Genomic DNA, 22,006 nt, shown 5'->3' on the forward strand with positions numbered 1-22,006 from the left:
GTTCTCTGATTATGGTAATGCATGCTAATCATTGCTAGTTTATGCTTGTAAACTTATGTTAGCTGCACGTAACATCAGTAATTAAATTGGAGAAAGTCAACTTTGAGATATATTTGTGAATTATTATAGATGGAGTTAGCATCGAGTTGGTTACTTTGTTATAGTAGCATCTAGAGTGATTTATTTTCTTGGTCATTTGTATCTAGAGTGATTATTACTAATTTCTGCTAAGTCTCTCCCAATAAGAAATAAGAATTGTCTTTTATTTTTCTTATCGTTGCTTTCCTAAATCCTCAAGAGCTTGTATATTTTATTTTAGATTAATCTTTCCTACACCGACAGTTTATATACTATCAGCGTTGAATAAATAATAATTATGCAAAATTTGAATTTAAAATTTAACTTTTACACATATGTCATGAATCCCATGGTAATAGTATATACACTGTCAGTCTGTATAAGATTTACTTTTTAATTTTTGTGCTCTCTTCATATTTTAGATTTTTTATCGATTTTTTATTTTACTTTCTTAATAGTGTCTCCGCTAAAATTTACTAGTCTATGGAATAATGATCATCAAAATGACAATGGGTATTATCAATATAGGTAAGTTTTGATCATTTTTCTTACACTAATAGGTTTGAATGTATGATAAATATGCAAAAATTGAATTTGATCTCTAAGTTTTGTATATGTGACACACAGATAAACCTGTTAATGTATATATAGTATAGGAAAGTCTTATATCCTATTAAGTTTTGCATCAGGAGGGCTTTTAGGATTTTTCTTACTTTTAGATTTAGAATTCGAATCCTATATCAAATAGTTGAATGTGGGAAGGGAGTGGAGAAATGTGAGAGGGTTAAAAAACAAGTATCTATATTTGTTTTACACCTTCACATCAAGAAACTCTTACCCTTTCTTAATAAATTGTTCTATTTATTACGGTCCATTGGATCATCAGAGCACATTAAAGTAGGCTGCATTGGTTACGGTTATTTTTAGAGTGCTATTTAAAAATGTTACAATAAATGAAAATGTGTTTGAATTCTTTTTAATATATGTTTATGAAAAATGGTCCAAAAAACAAGAGCATTAGTCTTTTTTTTCCTTTAAATACCTACCATTTTGGAATTAGGTTTTAGTTACAATTTATTTTTTTGAGCATTAGTTACAATTTATTGTTATAGTTTAAACTCAAATTTTCAAAAGAATGAAAAATGTTGCAATTCAAGTATTTTACTAATACTTCATGCTTATTTCCTTCCAAAATAAGAACATGAAAATCATTTCTTACATAGGAATTGAAAATAAATCAATATAAGAAAATAATAAGTATAGAAACCTGGGAAAAAACCACTAGGATCGGCCCACTGGTCAGGGAAGAATCTTATAATTTTCTCCATTGTCAAATTTGGAACTCGAATCTTGAGTCTAACAGCTAGGTTCACAGTTCAAATTTTGAATCTAACAGTTTGGGGAAGAGATGGGGTAAGGAGATGAAATTTTGAATCTGACAATTTGGGGAAGGGATGGGGTACAGAGGTGAAGGAGGGTTAATTAAAAAAAAAACTTGGGAAAATAAGATCTTGGGACAAAGTATAATTTCCTTTACTTTTTTTTTCATCCTTTTGATGAATCTAGGCCTTATTTGGACTGCCATTTTTCTTGAAAAATTTTTATGAATACATTTTTCAATCGCTTTTTTATTTTACATACATCAGATTCTTACAGTATATTTTTCAACAAAAATTCTACAAAATAACAACCCAAACGAGCTCTAAAGTTTTTATTATGAGATAAAATTTTTGAAAATAATGTGGAATATATTAGACACAACAATGACAATAGAAAATCATTTGTTTCTATTCTTATTTCTTTCATGAAAATCATTTCTTTCTTTCATAGGAATTGAAATAAATCAATATACGAAAATAGTAAGTATTGAAAACTTGGCGAGAGGAGATCTTGGGATTAAAATTTAATTCCTTCTACTCTTTTTTTTTAATCCCTTCCTTTTGATGAACCAAAGTTGTTTGTTATGAGATTAAATTTTTTTTAACATTATGCGGAATCTATTAGACATAACGATAATAATAGAACTCAAACACTAATACAGCTCTTTATGGCATTCTAAAGTCCACCAAGTTGAATACTTTTGAATCCTAAACTACTGAAACAAAATAACACTGAAAAAAATCCTAAAGTCGTAGGAATTAACAAATTGTACCATACAATTCCTTCTAATGTGTAACATAAGTAAGCAAGTTACGTTTTGTTTTATTCACAAAATTCACTAACCCAAAGTTCATGGCAAGTAACTTTTTGAAATCCTCACTCTTTATTCTACTCAGATTAATAGAAAGATATTTCTCTGGATCCCACAACACAATAAGCCTTTGACGTTACCAAATCCTAATCTTAGAACTATTTTTTGCAAGTTCTTCTGCATGAGTAGTACTATAAGCCTTAAAGAAAAAGAATCCATATGTAGGTTAAGTCTTCTTTACAAGCTAGTAGCATATCCATATCGAAATCCCCCCAAATTGTAGGTTGTACGTGCTATGGATGTTAACCACACCTGAATCTTTGCTCGAATTCTCTTTCTTCAATTCTTCAAAAGCAGCAGTAGTTTTATACATACATACATATATATATACATATACACACACACATATGAGGTCACAGAGTCCCAAAACGTGTTAATTTGGATGCACGAAGGTAATCCAAGTATCCTACTTGGGAAACTTTTAGAAATGGAAATTTTTAAGACCGAGGAAAGATGTTACTTTAGCACACTCCATAATTCGGGTTTAGCATATTCTATTGCCTTTCAAAAAGTAAGGTAATACGTTAAGACAATGTGAAGTAGAAAATAGACATTCACTCAACGGAATAGCTTCTCGCTTATGGGGAGAAAAAAGTACAATACCCTGCATCTGGAACTTTAGTGGAAAATAAATATATGTATTAAAAAAAAACTGAGCGATCTGCAATTTTTTTTTTTCTCAAATAATATGTGCACTGTGCACAAAACTCTGTTGAACAGAAAAATATTTGACTCAAATAAAAAGGGAAGAAGATTCTTGAGAAAAACTTTAATATCTTTCAAAGTCGGGCAGGAAAGCTGGAATATTCTTTGCAGGCCAAGTTTTGTAATACGCATTTGCAGATGCATGTATACGAAGTGGAACGTTCTGCTTATCGATCGTAAATGAAAACTCTCTCAAGTCTAGAGAAGCTAGCTCCTAAATCAAACAATAAAGACAGAATAATAACTGTAGAAGAAGGTGACAGAGAAAAATATTTGCAGCAGTATTTTCCCAGAAAAAAAAAAATTTTGAGGACCGAAATTATGCGTATATACTTAAACCATACATGTTACTATTACTCAAAATCAGTTTCTTATAATTCTTTCGAAAAGTTCTCTCATTTTTCTCTATCTTTGATTCCAAAATTAGAAAGTTCACAACACCTTTGTTTTGCGGGTTTCTGAAGACAAAAAGAATTAAAGTCATAATGATTCATGGCAAACAGAACAAGTCTCACCTCCATCATTATATATACTTTACTTGCTTCATATCTTGGGCTGCACTCGGTTGAGCCAAAAATCTGCAAATATCTTCCAAGAGATCTAAGAGTATCGTCATAGTCTCACACACAACACACACCAGATACAAGAGAGAAAATAAGAGAAGAGAAGAATGAGTGGGAATATAAGCACCAAAACAGACACACAATAACTCCTGAATATTTCTGTACAATAACAGTGACACAGTTTTTCATCTTATCATACATGTGACCCTCACATCTTACTGTTGGAAAAGTCGTACCTCAGATTTACTCGTATGAAACATGAACCTAATTAAAAGCCACCTTATTTTCCTTGGTCATCGTTGGCACGCACTTACCTCTGCATCCACCCCCAGACGGGATCATCTCTTTCTGATCTATGCATCAGATGAACTGCTGTTGATGATGATGTACTGTTGTGCTTATAACCATAACAGCTGGCTTATCATCAATCCGAATAAAAATCCACAATATTTCTCATGATTTGTACCTGGGAGGTGAGGCACTTTATATAATGGGCAGTTTCATCGAACAAGCTCAACACATCCATAACTTCACCTCCCGGAACGAGCTTCCGAAGTTCTTGATGAGCTTCTTCAAGACCAACTGTTGACCCTTTGCTAGGGTTTTCTTTTGCTACAGCATTTGATGAGCTTCTTCCCCTTAATGCACGAGATTTGTTTCGCTTGACAAGCCAACGGTTCAGCCCTCGATTCCTAATCTTCGAGAGCAAAGCACGGCTCCATGCTCGTTTTGATCCGACAGCAGAAGCCATGGATGCATAAGCAGCCATCTTAACCATATGATAGCGTCTACAAGTGTCTCTGATAGATGACGAAGTTGAAGAAGTTACAGCACCGGTTCTTTGCCTGTTCAGTTTCTTCAGGGCTCGAAGGAACCGGTAAGCTAACCTGGTTCTGATCGACCTACGACTCAAAGGGATGTTCATGTGTTGAGGGCTCATTGAGAAGAATGCTGAGACAGGGTCAAGAACTAGGTGGGAAAAATTTAGGGTTTCTGAGGGTACTTGACTTGTTGCACTTGTAGCTTTCTAGGAAGTAAATATATACTAGTTATATAGGATGATCCGAACTACGAAAGAAGGAAGGGTTTGGTTTGGTTTGGATTCATGGGACGGGATTGAAAGAGAAACAGGCAATACTAGTAGTGGTGGGAGGGTATGTACTTGCAGATAAAAGATTTTCTTCTGACACAAAGGGGCCTCTTTGCTCAGAAGGACAAAAGGGAAATTAACAAGTTTCTTGACTTCTGACACAATATCTAGTTATCTACTGTACTAATTACATAACATATATGAGGAAGAAAGGAAAAGGAAAAGGAAAAGGAAAAGGAAAAGGTGAGGAGGGAGAGATTGGGAAATGTGAGGAAGCAACGTGTGAAGGGAATGAAGGAAAAAGAAGATTAGGAAGAGAAGATTAAGAATGGGCGGTGAGAAAGAGGAGAGACGACTTAAGGGAATCAATCTTTATTGTGTTGGTTGTATTTTTCATAGAATTGAAAACATTTTCTTCTAAATACAAAAAAAAAAAAAAAGGAATTATAGTTGTATGCTCCCTCCATCTTTCGTTTTCAAGATTTTGGGGTTAAAAAGAGAGTTTTTTTTGGGTGTGGGCCTTGAAAGGGCCAACCACCATATGATCGCACATGGTTCCATTACCCACTTGAATGGTGGGGCATTTTTAGTTTGGTTCCATTATTGCAAAGTATATATTTCCCTCATGTTCTTCTTGCTATGTTCTCCAATTTGTCTGTTTTGGGCGTTGAGGCAGAGAGACACTACTACTACTGGACTCAACCCCAAAAGGAAGAAAAAGAAGTAGCGGCCGGTGACTTTATAAGAGATGAGATCATATGGACTCGATCGGCTGCACCGGCAGTTCCGGAGAGGTTTTTAATTGGCGGCTCCAGGGATGGACAACCAGTCTTTAGGTATTACACGCCCGCTCTGACATATGATATGGAGACCCGTAGTGTTTCTTAAAACTATCACGATAACACTGTACTACTACTAATTAGGTGGAGTATAAATCTCGAGAAAGGCACGTGTCGTGTCAATACATCAACATGAGACGAGACGCGTAACCTTGAGGAGGAGGAGAAGGGTCATGATATGATCCATCACAATTATATATGAACTCCTAACTAAGTTAATGGGGGTTGGCGGCAATGGAAGCAGCGGCGTGCGTATAGCAAAATGAATGAATGAATGAGAGGATTAAAATTGTGCTACGTACTTAATCTGGTGCTTATATATATTTTTGTTGTTAGGAAAAGTAGGACCGATCGACCGATGTCATTAAATTTATTAATTTTCTCCAAAGCTAGCTAGCTTATTGTTCGTGTTGAGCTGGGCAAGTAATAATTCCATGATTCTGTGTTTTGACGAATAGTAAAGATTAAAGTCGGTTCAAATCGATGATTGCTTTTGACTTTTACAAAGTGTTTCGTTGAAATTGTTACATGTTAACATGCAAGTGAACACTGTTGTCTTTTTTTGACAGCCATCTTTTCTCGTTTCTTTAGCGTACGTGACGTTGAACACAACCTTCTTTCTTTCGCATTACAATATTAGATTAATCTCTATGCCCAATTAACTAACGGATTTCCAAATTCCAAGCACATGTCGTTGATCTGCTGGCATATGTTCTATTGAACCACTTGGCCAAATTGTATAGTTTCGTCCACACCATATATATAATATATATCCTGCGAATTATATGTTCTATTTTTCTCTTTCCCTCGTCTGTACATTTGTGATTCTTCTCCCCTTGAACTGTCAGAAGAAGAAGACGTATAATATTTTTTTTTTTTTTTTTTTTTTTTATCAATTGTCAACCCTACTCCTACTCCTACTCTATCTACGGGGAGGCTCAACTGAGCTTATGGAGATCGATGGGGACAGAATCACCACCGAACCAGACGAGTGCACTACGCACCTGTCTGGATTTGAAGCAGAGCCACAAGAGTGGCATATTGGTGGAACCCTTGCCTCCCACCCACCAAAGCCTTAAGGCTTGGTAGACGATGCTGTAAACAGAAAATGTTAATTTCTGGTAAGATATTCCTTAATAATTATAGTACAAGAGGAGTTGGCTCTGAAGAAGAAAATGGACAATTTCATTTTCCACGCATGAGTTTTCATCGATGACTTTTAACACTTGACATCGTACCAGTTATTACTACTGTTGTGAGAGATTTACTGATGTGATTGGTATTTTAATCTGGTACCAAGACTGCTAGAGCCTAGAACTAATTTGCAAATATCATGAAGTGTAGGGAGTTAAAAGCGAATCGCTTTCTTGTTGGTAGTGGGTGACCCCTTCCTAATGATTTCTTGATCATATTGTAGAACACACAGGCTGGAACTTTAATAGCTAGTTTGGGAGGTGGGATTTGAGCAGAAAAGAAAAGAAGGAAAGAGAAAATTAGGTGCTTCCAACATTTGAGAGTTTTAGTGAAACAGAGAAGAAAAGAATTGGACTGATTTGAGAGGAGCTACAGTTTTAAAAAATTTCCATTCCAAATCGGATAGCAAGCAAAGGAAAGCCACCAAAAAAATTTTTTTAGTTGCTCATTCTATTCTTGAAAAGCTATTAAATGAAATTTTTATTAATCAATGTGTCCAAAATCATCTCCTTTCTTTCATAAATTCCCAAACAACATTAAAATCTCTTCTCTTTTTTTCTTATCCTTTCATTTCTCTCGTAACTTAACCTTTCTCTTCTTTTCTTTTCTATCCTCAACTCCCAAACTAACTATAAGTGTAGAATGAAATGCAACTTCAAGCATCAAACAGACTAGGGTAAAATCCTCATATATCATCACAATCACTCCAGTTCAGTTGTTTTGGTTTCAGTGCATCCTCTTCTCAAGAATGCTTTTAAAGGTCCACGCTCAAGCACACAGGGCACACTTCGGAGTTGAAGACATCCAACTCACTCCTTGGTTCATTTCCCCAAATGGAGATACTTTTGCTTTGAGACCAAAATTTACTCTATATGGCCAATATATATTGTACTTATAATAGGGAAACAAAATGTTATAGTACTAGTATTGTGTGGGCATAGTTACTTTAAAAAGGGTTTTTTTTTTCTTTTCCAAGAAACGAGGGGTAAAATTTCAAGAGGTCAAAGTAGATTTTGTTTATCTTAGAAGAACTGCCCTTTCCCGTCTCCCTCTGGATGCGTCAATGACTTTGAGGGCACCCTCCGGTTTCTCTTTACGACCATGGCTACGAAGATCAGGGACTGGAATTTCGTAATCAATAGGGATATCTCCATATTTTATCAAGATATCATGTGACTTAAAAACCGATCATGCATGCATTTCAAAAGTAAGAAATCCCAAATATCAATTAATATCTCGTACGTCTAATTGGATAACCTCAATCACTTGAATTATTGGAAATAATTGAGGCATCAATTATTCACAATCCGTGGTCAAGTTGCCCAAGAATTTTGGAGGTTCTTTGCTTCGTCTCTCCATCGCTGAAAATGCTCAGGAATGTGAACATAAGGTTGTCGTCTTAAATATTACCAAGTGTTACAAGAAGGATGATCACGTGTTTGATTACAATTCTGGACTTATCCGAATATCAGTTAGATTAACTGAACAAAGCCGGTTGATCAATATACGCTTCTTACAAAGAGAAAACCGAAACAAGATGTTCAGACAGTATGATCAAAAGGTATCCACATGAAATGATCCAACAAAATTATGATTACGTACGAAAGCTAAACTTCATGAAACGTGAAGGTGAAGCGTGATACATCAATCTTTTGGTGCTAAGCTATGAAACCTTATCTAATTCCTTATCCTTATTCTATGTGCAGACTGACTTCTGATCACATCTCGTCAACCATTCAAAGGGTTACAGCCTGCACCAGCAAAAAATATCTCGTTCCTTCCTACTAAATTGAGTTATGTCTGTGTATGCATGCGTGTGTGTTTTTGCATAATTAAGCATCACCAATCAATCTATGTTGGCTAGTTGAGATTTCTTGTCCACCAGACAAAGGCGATATAGCTAGCAATTAGCTAGTGGTGTTAAATCCCCTCTCGGTTGGGTTTGGTTTCTTCCTTGATAGGCTTAGATCAACTAACCCTTCGGTCAGTGCTCATCATCAGTTAGCCCAGTCTTTTGAGTTTGCCAAGCCTTGGAATTATATGCATTAGTCAGCTATCGTACTGAAACCAACAAGTGAAAAAAGCGATATAGGATATGGCAATGAATGTCTGTATATATAGAGTACAATGAATTTAATTATATACACGTCTGTCTGTGAGTAGTTACGTGTGTCTCTGTGTGTGTGTGTGTATATATCTATATCTATATCTATCTTTCTGTGTGTGTAATAGCTAGTAGTAGTAGTAGTTGTTGTTGGACGTAGGACAATTTTTGTAGCCACTAGAAGCATGAAGGAGCTGGCAGTATACTCTTTGACAAAGGAATTTAATTTGACGCCTATACACGGGAGGAGTATATATATAATAGAAGAAACGAAGCCCAAACCTCATGATTATAGCTAGTTCCCCGATCAATCAAACCAATTAATGCTAGCCCTACATATATATACTCTACATATTTCACGTTCAATCCTTCTAGAATTTACTTCGTTTATTGGTATGATTGCATGGAAGATATATAGTCGATCGATCGTAGAGCAAAAATTACCCAAGAAAGGACGAATGTTTGAAGGAGAAGATCTATATCTATGGAAACGTAATGTTTAGTGCAACTGCCAGCAACAATATACGTATGTTTCTAGGGAAACATGCGAATTTGTCCTAAGATATATACAAATGTATCTTGCTAGCTGTAATCTTCATTCATGATGAGTATATATCAAAATTATTCTGGATGAAATTGAAGAAATATATATATACATATACATACATATATATATGTGTGTGTAGTATAAAAGAAAGAAAGAGACATGCAAATGGAAAACGCACGCTTGGCTGGATCCATTCTTGAAGAGGAATACTTCAATAGGAAAAGAGGAACATGGTAGGTCCAATTGCCTAGAGGATGACATACATGTCAAACATTTTTAAAATAGGACTCCTTAACTAATCTCATAATTAGACAAGTATTTTCAGATAAGCAACCATCCACATGCTTGCATTAGGACCACTAAATTGCCCACTGACTCAGCAACAACTACTACTACTACTCCTCCATCCTCACTCACTCACTCTCTCTCTTTTTCTTTTTGTTAAATAAAAAAATTCAATTTAATTATGTTGTGAAACTGAATATAATTACACTCCGATGCCAAAAATATTCTCTTGGGGATTTTGCATAATAAAAGCGTTATTGAAAAAAAAACAAAAAAAAAAAAAACACACGACACGCGACACGCGACACATGGTTGGTTAAGTTTCAAAATAAACGAGTATTGCGATTGAAAGGAATGTAGTTGTAGCCAAGCTAGAGAACTTTGCGCAGCAAGTGGAAGGAGGAGATAAAGACCCCCGCTGATGATGAAGTCTAGTAATTGTTCAAGAAATGTGTTTTTTTTATTATGAGACCGGCCACTAGAAGAAGATTTTATAGATCATATATATAAGAACGTTTTATCGCATCAAATTAATGTCATGCTTTATGCTTTGGAATTCTGGTGCAATATGACAAATCATCATCAGCATCTAACTGTCCATAAAGAAATTTTTGCAATAATAGAACAAGAAGGATTTTTCAAGTCACAATTTTTCTCTTTTTTAATTTTTCTTCGTAGTAATTTGGTAGGTTGTTACATTATTATTCCAAAGACAAGGGCTGTGGATTAATAATAATTTATCTAGCTAAAAGCCTATGAGCAGGAGGAGGATTCCTAGCTATCTCCTCTTTTTCAATTAGTTATTAGTAACCTAATCAATGTTCTTGACCTCCGTCAAAATCCATTGAATTATTGTTGTCCTTTAAATAGATTGAAGATGAAAAATTTGCTCGAATAAGAAATTCTCAATTCCGCCGCAGCTAGCTTTTAATTTCCTTTGCCAGAACCAATAAAAATAAGGAAGGATTGAACATCAGTCAGCAGTAGTTGCAACTTTCAGTCGCTCTCCCTCACTAAGTTTGTCCCATCCTATTGGGAGAATTAGCGGTGTGGTGGACGCCTTACAGTTAAAAAGACACTCGAGTCAGTGTCATACCAACAAGAAAAAATTTGCCAGTGCAGATCCCGCAATATGCTCGCCATTGCACAAGTGTTAAAACCAAGAACTAAGATAATTGTAGAGATAATTGTGACAGCCAATCTACCATGAAAATTCGAGGACCCCTTAGAGACAAATGAAAACGAAAATAATTGAGGACATTTTTTGGCCCCCCTTTAAGCACGACAATTTGCGCGTAGTACCTACCAACTGTTACTACTTACTGCTTTCAAGTAACATGTTAGTTCACAAAAACCAGGGCAATGGAAGCATTATTAGTATTCGTTCATAACCTACACAGGTGCAAGAAAGATTCCCAATTCACGCACTCAAATCCACTATGCGCCACGCTTGCTGAAAGTTTGCGCGTTCGGACTGGCATCTAGCAATCTGAAGCTCTGTCACTTTTCAAGGAAATTCTGGCATCCAACACCCAATATTATTATTATATGTGCGGTGATTTTAGTCAAAATGATATTTACATTCCAAACTAATCTTGTTGCACTTCACCTTTCTTCACATGAACAAATGTTAAAATGGAGTCGTAGGTACTATTCTTAGAGCGCAAATATCACCTGCACTTTAGAACCCCGTTTGGAACTGTGGTACCACTTTTGCTTTTTTTTTTTTGAAAAAAAAAAAATACTTTTAAAGGGTAAAAACTTTTTTAAAATATGTGGTTAGCATAATTCTTTAAATTTAGGAGAAGTAAGTACTTTTGGCTCCCGAAAGCACTTTTAGCACAAGTTCAAAATTAACTTTGTCAAAACAACTTTTATGCTTCAAAAAATTGAAAAAAAATAAATTTTAACCTTTTTATTATAAATTTTGAACTAAATGAAAAGATAAATATGTTTCAAAATTCAAAACTATGCATTATCAAATGGAATAATCACTTATGCACGTATAGATCCAAACAATATGACTAAACACTCAATTGGTACTTTAATCAAAAGTCGAGGAAGCCTTTGTCTAGTGATTAAGGTTAAGATTCCAGAAATTAGAAGTCCTAAATTCAAATCTCCCTATCCCCCTCTCTGCCTCCTAAATCTCACCCTTTCCCTACTAAAAAAAATTAATCAAATGTTCTAATGATTGAAGTGCCTTTTAATAAATTACCGCAATCTCAAATGGGCACTTAATCAAATAATATTTGTTATAGATCCTTGTCTTTTTTTTGGGGGGGTAATATGCAATAGCTTTTAGTCAATGCAACATAGAACAATTACATGACCGCTTACAGCAGGGAAAACCAAAAACATACGTCCCAGTAAGACAGGAAGAGACTCTCTGAGATTGTTACAACTTGAAATTACACGATAAGGCATTCCATTTTTGCCATACTTCTTTGTTGAAGTACAGAACTTCAATAGTGGTTTTGACAGAATTCCCAACAGGCAAAAATCAATCACCAGCATAGCATTTCTTCTTCTAGTACAAATACGTATTCCTATCTATTCACATGGGCATTTGCTTTTAGACAGAGAACATCCATCCAATACACTGATTTGTAAAGGGTCGTCACCATAAATTTGAAAATCTCTTCTTTTTTTTTTTTTGGTTTTGCCTTTTCGGGAGGTGGGGGATGGGGGCCTTCAAAACCTCATATCAAAACAATGCAATAGCAACATAGAACTTTATGAAAAGAGCCGAATTATCTATTACTATTTTCATCTGCGGATGACTCAGAAGCCGTATCATCTGTTGCAGAATTTGAGGTTGTATCCAGAAGGCTTTCGCTGTCAGATGATCCACATGATGTTTGGTCTTCTGTAGGTTGTTTCAAGTACCAATACATAATACTTGCCGTCAGTGTCAGGATCATCTTTTGGTTCACCTAAAAGAACATGTCATCGTATTATTAGTATTACTAAAAGATGTAAATTAACCATCAGCGAAAATTAAAAGAAGAAAGGACAATGTGATATAACTTATATCTAAGATATGCATGATACCAACGATGTTTAGCTTAAGTGAAGCATGATAACAAGCTGTTCATGTCTGTTTACGTGTTCTTAGTTGGAAGCAGCCCCAGTACGAAATTTCCGGATATCAGTTGCTCCTTAGTCGACTCACACTTAGATATCTCATATATTGTCAAGTAAAATGCTAAAAGGCATATTCTGGCACTTATTGGAGGAATGAATGTGACCTATTACTTTGCAGCTAAATGGAGAAAATTCGTTTAAAATAATAGTAACGGGGAAAACTTGGACATTAGAAATAGAAATAAACACGAAAAATAAATAAAAATTTACCTCTATTAAGTCTTCGGGAAGGAGAAATATAGAGCATCCCAGCTTCCTTGCAATACTAATAATGTAGGTTGCGTTCATCCTTTTCTCCTCCTCTATATGGGCACATTTCACAGAAATTTGCAATGAGTTATATCACAGTAGCTTTATGAACTCCAACGATTGAAATTGAAGAAAATGATAGCATAAACTCTGAACATGTAATGTACTTCTAACTAGTTAAGCTAATAACTCATATTGCTCTACTAAAAGGGACCAATCTCGAGAACTTCGATTCAATAAATCGAAAAACTAGAAGTAACAAGTTGGCAAAACTTCTTCAAAAATATAATCCTCATTAATGGAGACTACCATTAACCAGACTACCAGATTGCCAGTTTTTGCAAGACAAACTTCTATAAATAATCTAGATGCTACAAACTGTTACAGAAAAAAAAAAGGGAAGAGGGAGAGAAAATAAAAGGAAGCTACAGGATCGGATTAGCGGCAGGTAAAACTTGCATTTGACTCCACATAACAACGTAAAGATATCTACTTGTTCATTCTTTGTACTTTGACAGGCACAACATTCTGTCAACTTCGGAAATTTAGTGCATTAGGCAACAGCTCACATTTCTTAACTAGACTCTGGTATTATTCGTCAAATCAAGTGAATTATCACTTGATCATAATAGAAGAGCTTGTATATTTAATTATTTATAATCAGATGCAAACAAGCAGCAAGTGGATAACATCAAGAGAGATCTGAACCGAATGTACCAGTTACTCCTTTTGTAACAAGACTCCAATTAACAGCTCGAGGATTTACAGCACTAAGCAGCTCAAGGAAAAATGTGCCATCAGACAAACTCTTATCCTGCAAGTCAGACACAGTGATGACCTTATTAATTGAATTTCAGCTAATCTCAACACAAGTTACAAAAATAATTGGCCCACACAAGTTTGTTTTGACTAAATAAAGAGCGTACACGATCTATTCCAGACACAAGATTTTTCCTATCCAAGTCTAGACTAGTTCACAGCAAAAAATAGAACACGTAATTTTTTTCTAGAGGTGAAAGTCTTTGTTTCATTGTTTTAGGAGTTACTCTCACAACACCATTTGTGCTTCTTATGCCAAAAAATTAGGTATAGACACGTAATTTTCAAAAACAAAAAAAAAAAAAGAAGAAGAGAGAGCGAGAGAGAGGTTGACCCAAAATTTTTTTGAAAAAAAAACAGAAAATAATAATAATAATTATTATTATTATTATGTAGAAGCTCTAGGAAATATGCCTTTGTTCAGTAAATAAGCAAGAAAAAATCCTCAAGAAATCTTTAACAATTTAGTTTGCTACATTCGCAGGTACCAAGAATCACAATTGCAGAAAGAAACAAACTACAGCAATGGTACCTTGAAACTGCACATACGACTGTTGCTTCCTGAATTTTTGACTTTGGTATTAGCCCACTCTAAAATATCAATATCCATTATTTCCTTTCCATGAGAATGGAATCTCAAGTTCTTCAGGAGCTGAAGCATGTTACATCGCATCAACTGCCAAAGGTAAGCTGAAATTGAAGTCCAAAACTTTGTTTTTAGAATAGATTAAATATTTTGGAAGTTAGTAAAACAAGAAGTGAACGGTTAAACTTCATCTAATGGAAGGACTTGTTTAACGTGTCGAAGACTAGTCCCCAAGAGGTAAATGTGGAAAAGCACATACCAAGAATCAGTTTCTTATTTCCTTGAACAATATCATTTCCGGCAATATTAACCAGCGAAAACTTCAATTGTTTCCCAATCTTGACAACTTGGTTACAGTTTTCAACTTTCCTGAATGGCATCTTGATTGGAGGTTTAGAAGCGATTTTCCAGTTAACAATACCCGGAGACACCTTGTCGAGCGCCTCTAGAAGCACCCATCTGCAGGCACAAGGAAGCTACAGAGAATGAGAAAATAGATAAACCCAAATCCCTGCAATAGTATGTGACCGCTACGTGATTTTGCAGATCCAAAGTAAAATGGCACTATTGAGGATAAACTTTTTCATCCCGTTGTGTTGACAAGTTTGTAAAGATCCAGCATATATACTGCGAGCAGGGTCACATACCCATCTCTGACATCTTCAAAAATGTTGTCTATGTATGTTGAGGTTCCCAGACTATTTATCCAAAATCGAAATGCTTTCTCCTCTCTGGAGATTTGGGTGTCATCTGGCGATGATTCAAGAAAAGATATCTGTTTTGTTTGTGTAGAGAGACCATTCCTGCGAGCAGAATCATTACTTAGCTACTACAAAATTAACACTGACAGATTAAAAGCAAAGACAAAGGAAGGGAAAGCACAAATACCGTCCTAAAATGCATTATCTATCAAAGAACAATCAGACAGCTTCAAATGGACAGTTTCATTTGGAAACAACCCAGAAATAGAACAAGTTGATCTGTCAACATATATAACTTTCAAAACATTTGATCTTTAATCATTGTCATAGCTACAGGAATTCCTGGTTGATGATCCACGATGCCGGGTTCTAAATTCTTCAAAATTTTTCATTATGCTCAGGGGGTCGGCTCCTTAGCTAAAGCTCAGAAGGTTGGCTCCCATGAGATTCATAGCAGCACAACGTTAAATCTTTCTCTATAAACAAACTTTTCAAAGTTGTCATGCATTGCAACAAGTACATGTTTCAGCATTTGAAGCTTTAGTTGAGTATGAATCAGAATAACAGTGACATAGTGCCACATTTCCAATTCTAGAGTCTATTCCCACACTCCACTAGGGCAACTGGAGAGTGGGGCATTTTAAATTTTGAAGTAGATGGCTGGCCTGGTGCCAAAACATTATGGAGCAAAGGTACCGAATAAAAGATGTCGCTAAAATATGAGAAAAAAGCACGGAAACTACACTAATCAAAGCATGTTTTTACTTCAATACACCCTTTTTAAAACCATGCTATTTACTGTTGACTTGGGTCATCATTTGTGCCAAGGCAAAATACATCAACTTCATTTTGGTCAAGGTACTTGCTACAACCAAAAGAAAATTGGTATCTGCTAGCAAATAAGCAAGGACTCATCATATTGGAAGTAACTCCTTACCTATGCTGGAAAATATGTGCCACGAAAGCAAGGTTAAGATTTGGAGATCCTTCCACAATATCTTTTGGTGTTATGTATCTCTTGCAGCCCATTCTATCTGCATGTTCCAAAACGAGCTTTGCTCTTTGCAAAGGATCTTTTGTAGCTAATGTAGCTGGACTACTATGCTCGGGAGCAAGAATGTTCAAGAGATAAGCATAAGCCTCAGCATCCTGTAGCCGAAGCAGATGAAAACCTCAAGTATCAGGCGCTATCCCACCATAAAACAAGTACATGCATTTTCAAAGAAGTGGGAAACAACTAACAGGAGAAACTTTTCCTCATTATGACAGTATTTCAGAAGGACTCTCTTTACCAAGTTCTGTTGACCAGATGTAAGACTGATTAGATAAAAACAACGAAAATCAGCCAGCAAAAAGTTTGAAACTAGAGGCTCTTGCTAAAGGGGACATTTTAGTTCACAAGATGGCTGCATCAAGTGGTGACAGCATGTTACCACCTTAAAAATTATATAGGCAGTCGAATCAAGCGTCTAACAAGACATGAAAAATGTTTCTCTTGCTGAAAAAGAACTAATCCAGCAACAACAACTACTTGTTGCGTAGGAACTTCCTTGTGCAATGTTTCAACATGGTATAACTAAAGCTTACGAAATTATCAGCCATTTCATTGATGCATTGTTTATTAAGAAGGTAGAAGAAGAGACTTCCATCTGCCTACCATGCAAACCAGAGTTGATGAAACCTAATGTGCAACTTGAAACTTGTGGCTTCTAGTTATTCTATACCGTGAATAAATGAAAGCCTGAGAGAGGTAAAAAATTTTCTCAGTTTAAACACATGGTTGTGAAAAAGTTGAGTTATTCGATTGTTCAAAGAACTAGAGCATTTCAGGAGTATAATTTTCATTTGCATTCAAACTACAAAGCCTCAGTACACTGAAAGGCACTAAAATTTGAATATTAGATAATGCATATACCTTTACATCAGAAGAGAAATTTGTGACTGTTTTCTTGTATACTGCTTTTTTTAACTGAAAATTCATCCACCTAAGCAAAATTTTTTCTGGAGCAAGGCTCATCAACTCCTCAATGTCCTGGGCATTGCAAAAGATAAAGTGGATTGTATCATGGGAAGTAATTGATATTGTTGGAAACATAAACCTGGAGGAAGATCTTCACCTTACTATCATCAACCAATTCCACCAATTGAGGTGTTTTCTTTAAATTGAGATCCGCCAGTAGTTGTATCTAAAGCATAACAATTGCAGCATAAACTTTAGTATATTAAAAGACCACAAGAAGTTAAATTGGTTTGATAACAACGGTGTCGAGGCTAAACATTAGAAGTTATAATAACCCCTAGGAGGATTATACATAGGAAGCCCTTTCATCAGAAGTAGAACATCAGAGTAAGAATCTTCTCAGCTAAAGATAATAAAATAACTATTTTCTGGACAGAACATACCTTTATAATCTGCGATATCAATCCAAGAACAAGATGCCTCTGCGATACAAAAATTTGATGTCAGTAACCGTTATCCAGGAGGACATAAAAGAGAAATTAAACAAGAAGAAATAGAGTTTACAGAGTGAAGACAAATTTAAACAAGATCAGCCGTGGAATTACCAGGTGGAGCATCACTTCGATCATAACTAAAGACAATTTATTCAGGTGGCGTTAAAAAATTGTTGAGGAAGGATATGCTAATACTAGCAATTTAGTCACGCATAAGATTCTAAGGCCAACCAAAATTGGAAGACTAGTCAAATATTTGTTGAATCAGAACCAGAAGCCTCAAAATGTTCCACAAGTTGTTCTGTAGTAAAAGTAAATTCTTCGCTTTCCAACCTCACAGTTTGAATGAGCTTAACAGAACCTCCATTTGATGGAGCAAAATAACACCACTTTCCTAAACTAGGGAATGTCATATTTGTGCATGAAAAGTCCACACAAACTGGTTAAGTTGCGGAAGTTTATCTAGGCTTTAAATGCTTATTTATGATTTCACAACCATAATCAACCATTTGCTCAACATGTACTTACCCTTCCTTCAATAAAGTCTTCATTTCCTATATTGACTACAGTACATCCAATTGCCTTGGCAGAGTTGAGGCAAAGGGTATGATTCTCATTTCTTTCCCATGGATTGAGTAATCTCTTGGTATTTATTGCCCGCTCATCAATTGTTCCTGGCACTGCCACATTAATGAGCTTACTGCACGGGAGGATGAAAAGGAAGAGAATATATCACCATCCAGTTGACTGTATTCAACACGTAGACTAGTAAAGCAAGCAACACACTACAATCACCAGATAAGAACTCCATCCTTGGCAATTTCAAACAGGTCATTAGTTGAAGGATCAATGGGGAGGTATTTCTTTATGAACTCATCCTCTGCAAGATAGTTATTAATGTGTGCCACGTAGGATGCCTTCTCGGATTCACTGATTGTGTGAAGCAAGGTAGAAGTGGGAGACTTGAGGAAAGCAGATGAAGTTTTTACACTTCCCATTCTTGCAGAGGCATGTGCTTGAAGTTTTAAATAGACCTGCCATGAGTTTAAAACATCTCTCATGAGTCAAACCAAGTAAAAGATCAAAGAACACATCCTAGCAACTTTTGAAAAAGAAAAAAAGAAATGAAAACTAGAATCAAATCAGAATTTTAACTGTCCTCAATTGAAAACACACAAAACATTAAACTGATGTGTAATCGGAGAATGTTAAAGAAATTTTGGTTTTTCGTCCCAGTAGCTTTACTCCAGAAGCATAATTTCGGCAAATTTGTTAGGATACATCAGTACGGACGCTTTTAGGAGACAAAGCTCAAAAAAGCTGAGGAAAAAAATTTATCAAATCCAATAAAATTGGAAAATTAGATTTGAGTAACTCCCAAAACATTAAGCTCATTAATTTTCTGCATTCACGTTTTAAAGATGAAAGTGTCACGAGAATATCTATGTCTAAATAGGACATACAACGAGTTTCAATATCTAACTTTGCTCGACCTGAGATTCTTAAAGAGCAGACGTCAGTTCTCGAACTTGTTGTTTTTCATTTTTTGCATTATTTTACCTTTAAAATATAATTTGGAAATCCTCTTGGATTGCTCAACTGCCAACAGTAGTTTGAGTACATAAATGAGTTCACTAGCATATAGCAGTATTCACAAGTAGAAAATCGTACCCGAAGGAACAGCTCGAAATCAACATCTTCATCCAAGTTCTGGTACGAATCTTGAAGAAATGCAGATCGTTCCTCTTCGGTAAGACTCTCTCCAACGTGTTTCAGTTTACACATTCTCGCCGGCAGGTCAGCCACCTTCAAAACTCCTCCATTTTCTCTTCTGATCGTCGAGAACTGCAAAAAAAGAAAAAAAAATCAGAACACGGAGAATCGTAATCCGCATCATATCAACTGAAACTCAACTCTCAAACACCAATAATTTGTAGTACAAGTTTTAGACACTCACATGAGTTTTCAAGCTCCGAAGCTCCACCTGAGTGAACTGATTCTGCAGCCATGGATCCGACACCAACACGCCTACATAACCAGCCATTCTCTTGCGATTCAAACAGAGGATCTCTGTTTTTTTCTTTTGTCCAACGGAAGTGAATTGATACTTTTGGTTTGTGTACTCTCTCTCTCTCACTAAAGAGGGAGTTGTGAGGAAACAGAGGAAGAGGAGAAGGAAGAAGGCCTCTAACAAACAATGGGGACGGGGTAGAGCTGGCAGTGAAATGAAAGCAAGGTGGGGTGGGGGGAGGAGGAGAAAGTGGGCTGGAGAGTAAGTTTCCGGATAGAATTCAAAATATGACCATACTGTCCCTGTAGTTAACCGTTTTTATTAGAGTCAGACTCAGCTCATTAGTCATTACCCCGCTTTTTTGAATGAACTCTCTCTCTCTCTCTCCCCCTCAGTTCTCAATTTGTTTGATTAATAAATGAGCATTACACTCTGTGGTATTTACCTAACAGGATCGGGGCTCCACTCGGGGCTCGGGCGAGCTGCTAAAAAGGTGAAAAGTTGGTTAATGCTACTACTAAATTACTACTTCCCCCTCCGTTCCACTTTAATAGTCCTTTTTTTTTATCTGCTCCAAATTATAGACCACTTTTTAATTAAAAATTTAGTTATTTTTTAACTACTCTAAAATATTCTTATTCAATATAAGTTATTATTAGTATAAATTAATTTATTTAATATAGATTGTTATTGAATGTAACCTAACACATTTTTTTTGTCAAATAACATATCCCATTTAATACATTTAGATTTTTCAAAACATATTGATAAATGACTAAGGATTGCTTCTTTTTTAACCATCAATTTAAGTTCTCATAAACCATCAATTCAAGTTTTCATGAATAATTAATATAAAGTTGTACTCTATTAAATGTAAGGATATTTTAAAAAAAATAGCAATCTAAATTTATTTTTCAACAAAATTAACTACTTTTTTTTTAAACTATGTGAAAAAAAATTAAAAACTCTCAAAATAGAATGGAAGGAGTACTTATAGTTTACTACACTAACAAGAGAATTGTAATGGCAAGTGGCAACCGCAACTTTCTCTCTTCTTTTTTCTAAAATAATTGCGGTCACATGGATGAGGATGGGGAGTATTAACGCTTCACGGTAGTTGTACTCTTAGCTGGGCGGTGAAATTTGGAAATCTGCTCCTCCTTACTTACTTTTGGGATTATGAGGAGGATGGGGTAATTAATTAGTCCAGTACTAATTTGTCCCGATGTGGTGGTGGAAAAAGTGGTAGGTTTGATACTGAACTTTATGATTTCATATAGTAGCACTCTTAAACAATCTTATTAGTGTGACTTTAAGATTTGCTCCATTTTTAAATGCATATTAATCGAGATTCTAGTAACAATGCGGCAAGGTTGGTCGAGATGACTCACATGACACAGCAAGTTTGGACTCTATTTTATATTTTTCTCAGAAATTTTTTGCAGAATATATTTGCAAATGTGGTGCATTTGTTAGTGAACCTAATATTGCAAACTCCTCTATTTTTATCAACAGCAGAAATTCAAAACAAAATGAAAAAAAAAAAAAAAGGCCCTAATGGTAACTCCAAATCTCTTGCAGCTTTTCCTTCTCCAACAAGGAAATATTACGCAGGTATACTGAGTCTTGCAGTTGATCACTAGTGTGAAATCAAGTGCTGCCACGGAGTCGTCATGATAGCAGATGAGGGATAGCTTGGTCATTTGCTTGAGCGAAGGTTCGGGTCCACGCAGAAAAAGACGATTTGCTTTGGTAGGCTTTAGAAAAAGCTTGAATTGATTAGAGAACGGCTCTTTTTGGTCTGGACGTTAAGAGTACAAATTCAAATAGAGCTTCACAGAACATGGACTTGCTCGAGGCTTAACTAAACCAGACTACTCCCTTCCGTTTATAACTGTAATACTCCACAACCCAGACACGACGTGACCTTCCGCTTTGATGTTTTGCTGCATTAGGATATTCATGGCTGTCCGCATTGGACCCATAATTGGCCGAGCATCATTTCCATTAGCATTACTTTAACTATTCCTAAATTAGTTGATTGAATCAGAAACATATGACGACAAATTATTAGTCTAGATGCGTTTGAAAGCGTGTGACATCAAATTACGGTCATGACCGTCTATCTAAATGGTCACATTTCTATCCCACGTCTCGATTATCGATTTTGAAAATTCCATGCTTTCTAACAAAATATTACAAATATGACAAAAATGACAGAAGATCTAGTTAGTAATATAAAGGGCAAGGAAGATGTTGCGTCACTAATACTTGTGTCATTTTAATACCTAGGAGAGACAAGTGTCGAGGGAATTTTGTACATGAGAACTTGTCCTTTTGGATTGCAGTTTTTTGTAAAAAAATTTTACATTTTTGCAGAAAA

General features: G+C 35.6%; 2 protein-coding genes across 2 annotated transcripts; both read right to left on the minus strand.

The window, feature by feature from the left end:
* Window positions 1-3,717: 3,717 nt before the first annotated feature.
* LOC113713046 (transcription factor IBH1-like) lies at window positions 3,718-5,074 on the minus strand. Its single transcript, XM_027236759.2, has one exon. It carries the CDS (start codon window positions 4,535-4,537, stop codon window positions 4,022-4,024), a length of 516 nt encoding a protein of 171 aa, XP_027092560.1. The 5' UTR covers window positions 4,538-5,074; the 3' UTR covers window positions 3,718-4,021.
* A 6,977-nt stretch (window positions 5,075-12,051) lies between these two features.
* Window positions 12,052-20,009, minus strand: LOC113713055 (fimbrin-2). Its single transcript, XM_027236769.2, has 14 exons — window positions 19,570-20,009; window positions 19,284-19,457; window positions 18,408-18,646; window positions 18,141-18,312; window positions 17,562-17,600; window positions 17,276-17,344; window positions 17,074-17,190; window positions 16,096-16,307; window positions 15,105-15,260; window positions 14,717-14,916; window positions 14,404-14,561; window positions 13,770-13,866; window positions 13,014-13,105; window positions 12,052-12,592 (listed from the first exon to the last, which is right to left on the minus strand). Exons 1-14 carry the CDS (start codon window positions 19,654-19,656, stop codon window positions 12,410-12,412), a joined length of 1,995 nt encoding a protein of 664 aa, XP_027092570.1. The 5' UTR covers window positions 19,657-20,009; the 3' UTR covers window positions 12,052-12,409.
* Window positions 20,010-22,006: the final 1,997 nt, after the last annotated feature.

The sequence above is a fragment of the Coffea arabica genome, chromosome 1e (genome assembly GCF_036785885.1).
Source record: "Coffea arabica cultivar ET-39 chromosome 1e, Coffea Arabica ET-39 HiFi, whole genome shotgun sequence".
Lineage (NCBI taxonomy): Eukaryota > Viridiplantae > Streptophyta > Magnoliopsida > Gentianales > Rubiaceae > Coffea > Coffea arabica.